Raw genomic sequence first — 14,795 nt, 5'->3', positions numbered from 1 at the left:
AAAAAAAAAAAAAAAAAAAAAAAGACTGGCTTCTTCATTCATGACTCAGCTCAAATGTTAATCCTCAGAGAGACTTTCTTGACACTCTGTTTGAAGTAACCCCCATCACATCATCCTATTTACTTCCTTCAGAGCATGTGTGACAATGGAAAAGATCTTGTTTATCTGCCTCATTCTTCCCACACCCAGAACATAACCCAGACAAGAATGTGACTTGCTGACTGAGGTATCCCCAGAGTACACCCGTGTGTGCCTAGTACACAGTAATCACTCACTATTTAGTGTTTACTTTTCACTTTGTTCCACTGAGTTATGTTTCTCTTTCTGTGTTAATTTTGCACTGTTTTACTTGTTGTTAATATAGGTTCATATCCCAGTAAGACCGGTTATTCCCCTTGGGTGCAGTTCTTTTTCAGAATATTCTCCAATAGTTATAACCATTTATTCATCCTTATACATTTTTGAATAATTTGTAAAGGTCCCAAAAGTCCCTGTTGGATTTTAATTAGAAGTGAATTTAAAGTAGCATTTCCTTGCATTTATTCATTCCTTCTTTCAAATCTTACATTACAGTTTTGTTTTGTTTTGTTTTTCAAAAAAGGTCCTAATATCCCATGGTTTATTCTGGAGTTTTAGGATATTAAGCTTTTTTTTTTTTTTTTGCGGTACGCAGGCGTTTCACTGTTGTGGCCTCTCCTGTTGCGGAGCACAGGCTCCAGACGCGCAGGCCCAGTGGCCATGGCCCACAGGCCCAGCCGCTCCACGGCATGTGGAATACTCCCGGACCGGGGCACGAACCCATGTCTCCGGCATCGGCAGGTGGACTCCCAACCACTGTGCCACCAGGGAAGCCCAGGATATTAAGCTTTTAGTCATCATTGTATTCACAAATATTTCTTTACCATTATACAGCCGTCCCTCTAATTCTTACTTTACGCTCTTCATTATTTGCACTTAAGCATAGTTGAAACTATCCACTTTATGTTTATCTCCTCTACTTCTTCACTAGTCATAACTTTATCTTCCAATTGGGACAAAATTCCAAATCATTTGTTTTCAATTAAAAAATGTTTTAATAAGTTTTTAGCACAAAGATTATTTAAATCTTTTTAACACAAGATTTATTTCAGTATATTCTGAGATATGGAACTGAGTTTCTTTTTCTCTGTATCATATTCCAGTTTCTTCAAATTATTCAGTCTCCCATTGTTTTGCTACTTCTCATTTAACTTAAATTTCTTTATAAATGTAGGCCTCTTTTTAGAATTTCAAGTACATTGTTTTGGGTTTTTTAAATTATACAAATAGTACCTGAATATATTCTTTTTATTAAAAAAAGTAAGTTTTTTTTTAAAAAACAGTTTTATTGGGATATAATTCACATACCATACAGTTTATCCATTTGAAGTGTGTAATTGAGTGGATTTTAGTATATTCACAGAGTTGTATAGCCATCATCACAACCAATTTTAGAACATTTTCATCACCCCCAAAAGAAACCTCTTACTCATTATAGTCACTTCCCATTTCCCTCCAACTGCCTCCTAACTCCAGCCCTAGGCAACCATTAATTTACTTCCTGTATCTATAGTTTTGCCTATTATGGACATTTCATAAAAATAGATTTGTATAATATGTGGTCCTTCTGGACCACAGAAGGACCACAGAAGACTGGCTTCTTTAGCATAATAGTTTCAATATCCATCTATTGTTGTAGCATGTATCAGTATTCCATTCCTTTTTTTTATTATTAATTTTTATTGGAGTATAGTTGATTTACAATGTTGTGTTAGTTTCTGCTGTACAGCAAAGTGAATCAGTTATACATATACATATTATCTACTCTTTAGATTCTTTTCCCACATAGGTCATTAAATATATTAAGTATAATGGAGAAGTCCTCCCCCTTAGCATTCATTCCCCTCTCATATACCACTCCCCTTTCTAGAGGTAGCCACTATTAAGCCTTTTAATGCATGTACACACACACACACACACACACACACACACACACACACACGTCACATACATTATTTAATTTTTAAGTAAAAAGTAATCTCACTACATACATAGTTCTGCAGCTTGCTTTTTTAATCACTTAGAAGTCTTGGCGCTTTTTCCACTTCATATATGCTTTTTAGTGATGCATGATTTTCCACAATATTAATATATCATAGTCTTTTATTTATAATCTTTTATTCAGTACCCTACCTGTGGGCATTCAGGTTTCTCCCAGTTTCTTCCTATTGCAAATTATTGTGCAATGATATCCTTGCACATGCATCTGTATGCACGTGTGTTAGTTTCTTTAGGATAGATTCCTAAAATTGGAATTGCTGCTTTAATTAAAGATGTGTGCTTTTTAAATTGTTAGATAGTGCCTAATTACCTCTCCCCAAAGTCCTATTTCCCCATAACCTTACCAGCTTTAAATATTAAGGATATTTTCAAATGTTTGCCATCTTATGGGTGAAAAAATAGAAATTTGTTTTCCCTAGCATTCTTGAATACTAGTGAGGCCACATATCTTTTACTGTTTACCAGTCATTTTGTATTTGAAAATGTCTGACCATAGCATTTGTCCACTTTTCTGATGGCTCATTTGTTTTTGTTTTTTTAAGTCTTTATTTATTTATTTTTAAAAAAATTTTCTGGCTGCATTGGGTCTTTGTTGCTGCGCGCAGCCTTTCTCTAGTTGTGGCGAGCAGGGGCTACTCTTCGTTGTGGTGTGCGGGCTTCTCATTGCGGTGGCTTCTCTTGTTGTGGAGCATGGGCTCTTGGCATGTGGGCTCAGTAATTGTGACGCGCAGGCTCAGTAGTTGTGGCGCACGGGCTTAGTTACTCCGCAGCATGTGGGATCTTCAGTTGTAGCGCGTGGGCTCAGTTGTTCCATGGCATGTGGGATCTTCCCGGATCAAGGCTCAAACCAGTATCCCCTGCATTGGCAGGCAGATTCTTAACCACTGCGCCACCAGGGAAGTCCGGCTCATTTGTTTTATTCATTTGTAAGCGTTTGTTTTTTTCCTAACTTTATGGATACTAATCCTTTTCTATTATATTTATTGCAGATATTTTCTCCTAGTCCATTTGTCTTTTAACTTTATGTAGTTAGGTTTGCTTGTCTTTCTTCTTGTAGCTTGAAGGTATATAAAAATATTCTCCCTGGGCTTCCCTGGTGGCGCAGTAGTTGGGAGTCCGCCTGCCGATGCAGGGGACACGGGTTCGTGCCCCGGTCCGGGAACATCCCACATGCCACAGAGCGGCTGGGCCCGTGAGCCATGGCCACTGAGCCTGCACGTCCAGAGCCTGTGCTCCGCAACGGGAGAGGCCACAACAGTGAGAGGCCCGCGTACCACAAAAAAAAAAAAAAAAAAATTCTCCAGTATTGCCATTGCTTTTTTTTTTTCTTTTGAGAAAACCATTTTTATTATTATCACCCCCCAGCTTATTTGTGCTTGATTATGTAGCACATTGGCCAGATTGTCTAAAGAAATCTACATAACATTTCTTTCATGTTTCAAGAGATGAAAATAACTGTAAAAAGTTAACAGAAGTACACAAGACAGTGGATGCAAAAAAATCTGTGTGTGAGATTTTGTCCCATCTGCAGCTTTTATATATATGAAAAGTAGAATTCATGAGCTAAAAAATATTGTCCTATCAAGTTTGTTTTTTAAAATTTTATTTATTTTTGGCTGCACTGGGTCTTCGTTGCTGCGCGTGGGCTTTCTCTAGTTGTGGTGAGCAGGGACTACTCTTTGTTGCTGTGCGCGTGCTTCTCGTCGCGGAGCACGGGCTCTAGGTGTGCAGGATTCAGTAGTTGAAGCACGCAGTCTTGGTAGTTGTGGCATGTGGGCTCAGTAGTTGTGACATGTGTGCTCTAGGGCATGCGGGCTTCAGTAGTTGTGGTGCGCAGGCTCAGTAGTTGTGGTGCGCAGGCGCTAGAGCGCAGGCTCAGTAGCTGTGGTGCAAGGGCTTAGTTGCTCCATGGCATGTGGGATCTTCCCGGACCAGGGATCAAACCCATGTCCCCGGCATTGGCAGGTGGATTCTTAACCACTGCATCACTAGGGAAGTCCCCTCCTATCAAGTTTGATAGAAGTAGATTTAACCTGATTACAACACTAACACCAGTATCATTGATTTAATAGTTATAAAAAATGATGTTTTTCTTTTTTCTCCCAGCTTTATCAAGGTATAATTGATGTATAACACGTAACATTTGTAAAGTTAAGATGTATAGTGTATTAACTTGATATACTTATATATTGCAAAATGATTACCACCATATCAAGCTAACATCTTTTATCATGTCACACAATTATCATTTCTTTTTTGTGGTAAAAATCATTTTTCAATATACTAAAGTCAGCATGACATCCATGCAAATTAGAATGCTAGCTGTTTGGTGCACAAGGACTTGACTTCAGAACAAGAACTCTGTAAGTCCCATACTTTTTTTTTTTTTTGGCCGCGCCTTGTAGCATGTGGGATCTTAGTTCCCCAACCAGGTATCTAACCCATGCCCACTACAGTGGAAGCGTGGAGTCTTAACCACTGGACTACCAGGGAAGTCCCTCCCATACTATAAATGTGTGATCTTTTTCAACCTGTATCCATTCCTCGCGTTGAAGAGTGAGACCCAATCCTACTCCTCTTTGTGTATGAGTTTATGATCTTTTCATACTGAGCATCTAGATTTCCACATACTATTTCCTGTTGCTTCAGAGTCTTGTAACTTTCTTCATCAGCTGAACTATATCCAGTGTTTTCCTTTTTATTTCTGTTCAGCGAACTTCACTGGAGTCACAGCTGCTGTGTTATAATAGCTAAATGTGGCTATTCTGATCTCTGCCAAAGGTTTAGCTTGTGGGGCTGCCCTTTGAGCCTCTGTAGCTACCTGAGGAGTTACGTGTGTTCTTGATGGCAACAGGGCAGCAACATTGAGAACAGAATCTCCAGTAGCTGCAGCTGTTTCTTCTTGTTTTTGTTTTTACACCATTTCCTTTTCTTGTAATTTGTCTGCCCTTTCCAACCTTGTAGGATCAAGACCTTTTCTATTCCTTGCTTCTACTAAGGTGATGCCTTTTATGAGACTTAGTTGTTGAATGACTTTTGCCTCTTGGTGACTTTCATTCTTTGTATTTGTGTCTGTTCTCACCATTTGCAGATGAATTTAGTTGCTCTTTTCCTTTGTGAGAAGAATATTCTTTGTCATTTTATTCCCCAGATTTGTTTCTTAATTTAGTTTTAGATTCATGTCATATTATTTTGCCATCTGAGTCTGTAGCACCTTCGTTTCAGTCCCTTTGTGCATTAGCATGCTGTTTGCTTATTATGTTCTGGCTCCTGCGGTTTTTCCTACATTATGTGACTTTTGTTTCCTTTCTCTTGACCTTGATTATGATCTTGAATAATGATGTTTTGAGAAAGCTTTAGGAGAAACAGATACATCTTACTGTTCATTTTGATCTCTATCTGGGGATGTCTTTTCTGGAGCTATTCCGTGTTATTCTGGATCACTAGCCTACTGAGAACCGAATTGTTATGGACTAAATTGTGTCCCCCCAAAATTTGTATGTTGAAGCCTTTAACCCCCAATGTGACTGTATTTGGAGATGGGGCATTTAAGGAAGTAAGTTAAACTAGGCCTAAGGGTGGGGTTCTGATCTCATGCAGCTGGTGTTCTTATAATTATGAAGAGGAAGAGACACCAGAGATCTCTTTCTTTCCACATGCACAAACCAAGGAGAGGCCATTCAAGGACACAGGGAAAAGGCAGCTGTCTGCAAGCCAGGAAGAGAAACTGCTCCTGCCAAACCTTGATCTAGGACTTCTAACCTCCAACACTGTGAGAAAATGTCTGTTGTTTAAGCCACACAGACTTGGTTACTACCATGTGGTATTTTGTTGTGGCAGCCCAAGCAGACTAATACACCAATCTTTTTTTTTTTTTTTTTTTCGGGGGCCTCTCACTGCTGTGGCCTCTCCCGTTGTGGAGCACAGGCTCCGGACGCACAGGCTCAGCGGCCATGGCTCATGGGCCCAGCCGCTCTGCGGCATGTGAGATCTTCCCAGACCGGGGCATGAACCCGTGTCCCCTGCATCGGCAGGCGGACTCTCAACCACTGCGCCACGAGGGAAGCCCCTAATACACCAATCTTAATTTCATTAACCCTTTTTAATGAAAACAGCCCCTTGGCACAGTGCTGCTGAGAAATATGGGCTGCTTCTCCTCATGTGTCCTGGAGCTAGGCAGCATCTCCACTTGCTGCTTTGAACAGTGTCAGCTAACCAGAAGCATCCCACAGAATGACTAAATCATTTCCAAGAGAGACCCAGATGGCATAAAATGGATCTGCCATTGCTTTGTTAGTTTTTGTTTTTGTTTTTGTTTTTTGTTTTTTTACGTTTAGCTCAATATCTTTAAGGTATTTATATATCTGTATTGAGATAGGTACAATATATATATATATTTTTTTTGCGGTACACGGGCCTCTCACTGTTGTGGCCTCTCCCGTTGCGGAGCACAGGCTCCGGATGCGCAGACTCAGTGGCCATGGCTCATGGGCCCAGCCGCTCCGCGGCATGTGGGACCTTCCCCGACTGGGGCACGAACCTGTGTCCCCTGCATCGGCAGGTGGGCTTTCAACCACTGCACCACCAGGGAAGCCCAGGTACAATATTTTTTACCCCAAAGGATAGCCATTTGTCCTGACACTATTTATTGTCTAGGTCATCTTTTTCCCATCAATTTTCCCATCTTTAACAAAAATTGTATTTTCTTGGCATGGGAGGCTCCATGCAAAATGAAGTGCCTCTACCCCCAGACCTACTAGGGCAGGGCAGAGGAGGGGACATCTGCAATAGAGGGAGAGGAAGAGGATTTGGTGGTGCCAACCATTGGAGGCTACATGAATGCTGGCACCTGGTATGGGAGCTACAGATATGGAGGCAACTTGGTGATAGCAGGCTATAGTGACTTTTTCACAGACTGCTACAGCTGTCATGATTCTGGGTCTTCCTAGAGCATGTAAAAGTATTCCGCACAAAATCAACTTTCTACTTCAATTTTCTCAAACTTCAAAACCCAAAGTGTCTGTGCTGTGTCCCTGTGCTTCACTGCTTTTGTCAACTGACTTTTTGGTGAAACTTATCTGAAATTCATAGCCTGTAGAATTTAAGACAATGGCAGTTTTTAATCATGCCTTGTCTTTGAACTTGATCTACATTCACAATAAGTGGAAAACAATTTTCAGAGAATGCATTTTTGTTCAGACTTGCACAGGATTCTAGAACCAGCGTTATTCAGCAATAAGGCAAAAGCCCACCTTTGCTTTTTATGGGAAGTATTACTTTATTTAAGAGACAGATGATGCATTTTAATCTACATCATTTTAATCTACATTACCTTAATTTACAGTAGGTTTTTTTTAATGAACTTTGACCTTTTAACAAATTTCCAACTCGTGTTTATGCCTTTGATAGTAATGAAAATGATTTATCCCATCCAGAAAAAAAAATGGTTTTCTTATAAACATGTATATGTTTCAGTATTTTATATTCTGTCCCACTGATCCATACTTTTATTTCTGTCTTAGTATTACACTCCTTTAATTACCAAAGCTTTACAATGAATTTTGATACCTAGTAAGACCAGTCATTTCTTATTATCATTGTTTGTCCAGATGTTCTTGGTATTCTTTCACGTTTTATTTTCTGTAAGAATTTTAGACTTTGTCGGTTTCATGTTTTAAAAAGTCCTCTTGGGAGCTCCCACACTTCTAAGTTCATTTTCTTCCTTTAAAACTATAGAACATGGGGCTTCCCTGGTGGCGCAGTGGTTGAGAGTCCACCTGCCGATGCAGGGGACACGGGTTCGTGCCCGGTTTGGGAAGATCCCACATGCCATGGAGCGGCTGGGCCCGTGAGCCATGGCCTCTGAGCCTGCGCGTCCGGAGCCTGTGCTCCGTAACGGGAGAGGCCACAACAGTGAGAGGCCCACATACCACACAAAAAACAAACAAACAAACAAAAACTATAGAACATGAATTTTAAAAGAACATACATACCCACAAGGACAGAGAGAGCAGGAGAGAAGACAGTAGCAAGGAATTGTTTGAAAGAAGGGAAGAGTATGAATGCCTGGTATTGACTTGGCTGGTCCAAGGAGGTCACACCCCAGGCCAGCAGTAGAGAAAGCTTGACAGCCAACCTGCTACACACCGTGGAACCCTCAAAAGGCACAAAGCTAGCTGTACAGAGTCTCACTGTGGTGTGGGTGTGGAGTGGTCAAGGAAAGCTGAGAACCAGTTAGATCCCTAAGTCCTTTCTCTGATTCTAGACATAGTCTAGATGGTACAAGTCAGGGGGATTAAGTGAACATATGCCTTGTGAACATTGTATACTAACTTTCCAACCCTTTTCCTGCCACTCAGCTCCCAGATTTCTGACAGCTAGTCTTTTACTCTTTAGGCAGGAGATTGTAAAATTCCTCTGGGAAATCTGACCAATCTAAGGAAAATGAAATTTAAAAGCCCAGGGCGGTGGTGGAGGGTAGGATTCCCAGCAAATAGCCATTATTACAGAGCTTCCAATCAGCCTTTAATTCTTATGAATAAAAAACAAGGATAATCAGACATCTGAGGAAAGGCTCTGACATGGAAAATGGAGACTAAAACCAACAGTAAAATTCAACTCATTTTAACAATAAAGCAAACAGCCCCCTATCTCTAAGCCACAGAGAAATAAAGGAAGACAAACAAAAACCGGCTCATAAACAGGAAACACAGAGCAGAATGATCTCTTAAAAATTAAAAACATGCGAAGAAAATGAGACAAAAGATAAGAAAATGGGAGGTCTAATACCCCAATATAAACAGCTCCAAAAAAAGAAAGATGAGGAATATGGAAGGGAGGAAATTCTCAACAAAATTATTTGATGAAATTTCCTCAAACTGAAGGACTTGAGTTGCCGGATTCTAAGGGCTCACTGCCCAGCACAGTGACTGAAAACCCATATTTATGTATGTTATCCTTAGTGGATATTCAGTCATTGTTAAAAATGTATAGGGTTATAAATAATGCTATTATGAAATTATTATATGTGTTTTTTGGCATATATTTGTATGCATTTCTTTTGAGTATGTACCTAGGAGTAGAATTGCTGGATCACAGAGTATTAGTAAATAATGTCAAATAGTTTTCCAGAGTGGTTGGAAGTATAGTTTCCATTTATATCAATTTGTACCGAGTCAAAAACAAAAAACTCAAATGTCTATAGGAGAATAGATAAATAAATTTAAGAATGAAATACTATACAGCAGTGAATATGTACAAGATTTTATGACATGCAACAACATGGAAGAATTCACAAACATTGTTGAGTGAAAGAAGCCAAACGAAAAGAGTACATGATGTATGACGCCTTCTATGTAAATTCAAGGACAGGCAAAACTAAACTGTGATGGTAGGAGTCAGGATGGTGGTTACCTTTGGAGAGGATACAGTCTGAGGGGGCATGAAGGGGGCTTCTAGGGAACTGGTAGTGCTCCATTTCAATATTTGGATGGTTGTTACATGATATGCTCATTCTGAAAATTCATTAAGCTATACCCTTATGGCTTAATTATAAAGTATTTTATAATATATAAATTATAAAGTGTTTACCCTTTAAACACTTTTCTGTTTAAATGTTATATTTAAAGTAAATTAAAATTGTAAGCATGTTAAGTTGATTCATGGAAAAGTGTTTTGAAGTTAATGTTCATTGAAATTAGCAGAACAGAGCTATGTTAACACCATGATAATGAAAAATGTTTTTACATGTATTCATGGAGGCTTGGGGAAAGGACATAGTATGATAAGTAGCTGTTACTTCTTTATTCTTTTATATCAGCTGGCATCTTATAAAGGGGGGAAGAAAGCCTCATGTGTCTGCTGGTTGTGTTGCTATACTGAAAACAAGATTGTCCTGTCCTCAATTGTCCCCTTCAAATTGGGATAAGTAGGGTGATCAGCTAGTGCTGGGAGGTTTGCGGTGGGGTTTTTTTTGGGGGGGGCGGGGGTTTGAGATTTATCATAAGGTAAATAGTATCTTGACTGCCCCCTTTATTTTCAGATGTGACATTTATGAAGATGTGACTTGTGTATCTATTTCTCCTTGTTTCCTAGGTTTTTGTGGAGACTCTGGATAAGTGTTTTGAAAATGTTTGTGAATTGGATTTGATCTTCCATATGGATAAGGTAACCTTCTCTCCCAAACCAGGGTTACTAGGAAACTAAGAACTTTGGACATCTCTAGCCATCTGTACACCTTCATGTTCTTTCTTTTGGTTTTTTTACTCTAGGGATAGTCCTAGAACCTAAGTTATTAAACTTAATAACATAAGTTTAATAGTTTTGGGAGTATTTTGCTGAGATGTGTTACCAGTTTTAACACACACAGGATAATTACTGGGCCTATATTATGGTTCGTGTTTTCACAGACGGACTTCTTGGTTTAGGGCAATGATGGCTACCAGGCCAATGGTGAGATAAATAGATTTGTATTGATTTTGAAATGAGTTTCTCAGGCATAGTCCAGTGACAGTGAAGCTTTGAAATAAACACATCATGGTTTTGAACTTAGTTAGTAAAATGTACCCTTTTCCTAAAGAGTAATATAGTGACTAAGACATCAGTAACATAGTTTGAGGTCAGGTGATACTCTGTAGGGAAGCCTGCCAGGCAGAACTGAAGTGGTCCGAAGTACACCTTCTCAGTTTTGTGTTGCTACCATAACTGTGACATGGCTTATGTCCTCATGTGCCAAATTAAATATGGGAGATAGCCAGCAAGGGGATAGGAGCTGCCACATTTATTTTATCCAGCTGGGCACATGCTGTACCCAGTGCTGTTCATTGGTGGAGGTTGGTGCATCTTAGGTTTGCTTGGTCCTGGTTTTTCTTCCACTGATTATTGTCACAATGATCCATGGCCCTTAAAGGGAGATAATGATGTTTAGGAGACTACTACCCATTGCTATGCCGTGATCCTTTATTAATCTGTTTTCATCATGACGAGATAGGTTATTTTTAGATCCATCATTGCCATCTAGAGCACTTTCATTTTCCAGTAGGATCTTCAGTCTCAGTTAACTCTCCCAGGGTTCTCAGATAGCATTTTCTGGGCTAATGCAAGGGGTGTTGGAATGGAGTACAGTTTTCTCTCTCAACATGTGGCTTGGCTGTGTGGCTCCCTGAGCAGCTTTGGTGCAAGAGAGTCACAGAACCCCATTCCTTTTATAGATACTTGACTTGGGGCTCCCTGATAGCCTCACAAGGCTTCCAGGACTGACTGATACTTTTGAGGTGGTCACTCTCCCTTTTCATATGAAAGGACTTTAGAAACTTCAGAGATCTCTCAACCTCCTCTTTGCAGGCAATTAGAGTGGTTTTAGGCTTGTCAGTTGTTAAAGGTGCTGCTATCTGGTAATTTCTGTCAAGGAGAGCCATAGCTCTAGTTTCCTTCTGTACTAGTGGGGAAAAAATGTTAAGACTTAAAGAGACTTGAGAATATGGAGGGAACAGAGGAATGCTTTCTATAGGCCTTATTATTATTTTAAAACAATTTTTTTTTAATTGTGAAATACAAGGTGTTAACCTTGGGGTTAACACCTGGTTTCAAAGTGGATTCCTTTGGGGATGCCACCTGTTGCTTACCAAGCCAGTCTCAGCTCATGGATTAAGGGATAGGCTTTGCTTGGGAATTCCCAAGCAAGAGAAGAGGAGGCACAGGTTTCCCATCCTCCCATTGTCCCCATGGCAAGGTGTGTCAGGGCCTGTCTCTGGTAGAGTGGCTTCCCGCCCCCTTCTCCCAATGCCCTTTCTTTTTTCTTTTTAAAGAAACTCTATATTCTTTTTTATTTAAAATTTTTTTTAATTTTTGGCTGCATCGGGTGTTCATTGCTGCACGTGGTCTTTCTCCAGTTGAGGTGAGCAGGGGCTACTCTTCGTTGCAGTGTGCAGGCCTCTCATCACGGTGGCCTCTCCCGTTGAGGAGTACGGGCTCCGGGCACACGGGCTTCAGTAGTTGTGGCGCATGGGCTTAGTTGCTCTGTGGCACGTGGGATCCTCCCGGACCAGGGCTCGAACCCATGTCCCCTGCATTGGCAGGCAGACTCCCAACCACTGCACCACCTGGGAAGCCCTGCCCTCTGTATTTATCAGACAACTGCAGGAACAGACTTACCAGTGAGGAGATACACAAACTGCCTGGATACTAGGTAGTCTGTATTTGGGTGCCAGCTGTCTCTAGAAGTTGTCTCAGAATGCCAGATGCCTAACACCTGAAAACTTGGGGGCCTATAGGATGATACACCTGGAGGAGGCAGCTGCGGGTCCTATGGGAAGTTGAGCTTGGTCCTTTGCATTTTAGTGTGCAATTTAGGGTGAATTTGTAAGTTACACATGCGCACATGCACACACACACACACCTGTGGGGTTTTTATTGGAATTGCATTGAATCTATAAAACATTTCAGGAGAATTTACACTTTTCAATATCAAGTTTTATCCATGTTATGGTATAGCCATTTCTTCAGGTCTTCTTTGAGGTTTCTCAGTGAACTTTTCCAATTTTTCCCATAGAGGTTTTACATATCTTTTATTAAATTTATTCCTAGATACCTGTTTTTTTATGTAATGATGTTTTAAATATTCATTTTTTGTTTATTGTTGCTATATAATATATCCATCACTTTATTTCTGCAAGTTGATGTTGAATTCAGAGATTGTGTTAAACACTTACTAATTCTGATATTTTATCTGTAAACATTTTGCCCATTTCTTTTCAATCCTGTAGCTTTCTTTCTGTTTCTTGCTTTACTCTACTGACTAGGAACTCCAGTGTAATGCTGAATAGAAGTGGTGATAGTGGGCATCTCATTTTGTTCATAATTTCAAAGCGAAGTCTTCATCTTGTCAGTATGTGCTGTATATATGGTATTTGAAGTATAGCAAATTTTTGGGTAAATATTCTTTATCAAGTTAAAGGAAGTTTCTTCTCTTTCTAGTCACGAAGAGTTTTTAGTCATGAAACGGTGTTAAAATGTATCAAAAGCTTTTTCTCCATCTCTTGGGGTAATCATGATTTTTTGCCTTATCATTCTAATATTGTTCTTTAAATATTTGTGAGGATACCTGCTAAAGCAGTAAAGTAATTCCAGTCCCAACTATTTTATTGCACGTGGCTTTTAAAGGAAATAAAAGGCCATAAAAATATTGTTCTTTCTCATATGTCTTATCTTCAAATGAGTTCTATGAAGTTTTTTGCTGCTGCTGCACATTTCTTTTACAGTTTATAAAACTGTTTATTTTTAGTTGCTCTATGACATCAGGAAATTGCTGTCCATATCTCCTAAGGCTTTTGAAAAGTGATGATGCAAGGACTAAATCTCACTGTACTTGCCTGTAGAATGTCTAAAGGTGTCTTCCAACAGGGGACTTTCTTTCAGTGGGATTTCAAGCTTACCTTTGCCCTCATGTAGAGCAGTTGCTAATTCAGGCATATCTTCTATTGATAGTAGAAAATGGTCTTTTACTCATATAGGCAAAGGACCTGTCATAAGACAGGAGGAATGTCACCTTGAACGCAGTCCTTCTTAATTAGTCTCCACCTTAAGTCAGGAATTCCCATCAGGCGGTTACACTCTGCGTTGGGTTGTCATGGATAGCTGCCCCATTCCCCTAAGCAGTTGTGGCTGGAGTAGCAGGCCTGTGTAAGGTCCAGAAATGACTCAATTCCTGATGCCCTGGCAATTTTTTTCTAATCTTGAGATTTCTTTCTCAGCTTCTAAATTATTTTTTGTCAATGTCCTCTTTTTATTACTGCTGCTCTCTTCACCTCTTCACTCACTCTTTCTTCTTGTCTTAAAGGAAGGTTTATTCCATTCCATTTCTAGAACTAAGTCCTCTTCCTATCTCTCCCTAATATGCAGCATAATCTCGGTTCTTCAACTCGTCTCCGAGGTGTCTTTATTTGCTCCTTCTCCTGTAACTACAAATTTCGCCAGATTGTCCCAATCTCTTACAGAATACAGCTCTCCCCATGCTTCTAGTGCTCCTTTTAACTGTCGTTTCATTTCCATTTCATTTAAGGTAAACCTCCTCATGTGTGAGTGATTTATACCCAGTCTTGCATTTCTACTTCGTCTTTTCCTTTTCTGGAGCCTATAGCCTGGTTTTCACTTCTACCCCAAATTCACTGATTATTTCCTAATTCTATTTGCCAATCTTCACCTTCTTTAGTGTTTCTGCAGTATTTGATGCCGTTGATCATTCCATGAAGCACTGCCTTAATCCTTTTCCTACCTTTGTTTCTGTCACATAGAACCCTCCTGGTTCTCTTATTCTCTTCCCACCGTCTACCAGTAAATTATGATGTCAGTCATCCCTCACTTCACTCTTTTCCCTGTCCTGCGTCTATCTTAGATCTCATCTGTTTCTCATACTTAAACTATTATCCACTTAGGTAGTTTGTAAATTGGTATTTCTAGTCCTGATGTGTGGCCTGAGTCTTATTTTTCCCAACTGCTCGAAGACATTTCTTCCTCATTTCATTCTAGTATCTTGTTTCTTCTTGCCACTTCTTATCCGTAGCCAGATTCAGCACATGTCTCCTGAAAATTGTTTCTTCCCTTAGCTTCCCTTTTCCGTGGTGCTACCAGTATTCTGTGTCATGTACACGCAAAACCTTTCCTCCTTCTTCCTTTCCCCCAACAGCCAGTCAGTCACTAAAACCTGTGCTTCTTTCCCT

At 39.9% G+C, this 14,795-nt stretch overlaps 1 protein-coding gene across 1 annotated transcript in view; it reads left to right on the top strand.

Annotated features, from left to right (window-relative positions):
- The window catches only part of AP3S2 (adaptor related protein complex 3 subunit sigma 2), a 57,261-nt gene that overhangs the window by 16,751 nt on the left and 25,715 nt on the right, over positions 1-14,795 (top strand). Inside the window, exon 4 of the mRNA XM_007470528.1 lies at positions 10,174-10,245. Coding sequence (XP_007470590.1) covers positions 10,174-10,245 — 72 coding nt within the window. The remainder of the gene's footprint in view (positions 1-10,173; positions 10,246-14,795) is intronic.

The sequence above is a fragment of the Lipotes vexillifer genome, unplaced genomic scaffold (assembly GCF_000442215.2).
Source record: "Lipotes vexillifer unplaced genomic scaffold, Lipotes_vexillifer_v1.1 scaffold412, whole genome shotgun sequence".
NCBI lineage: Eukaryota > Metazoa > Chordata > Mammalia > Artiodactyla > Lipotidae > Lipotes > Lipotes vexillifer.
Note: the sequence above shows the minus strand (reverse complement) of the source record. Positions and strands in the feature narration are given on the sequence as shown.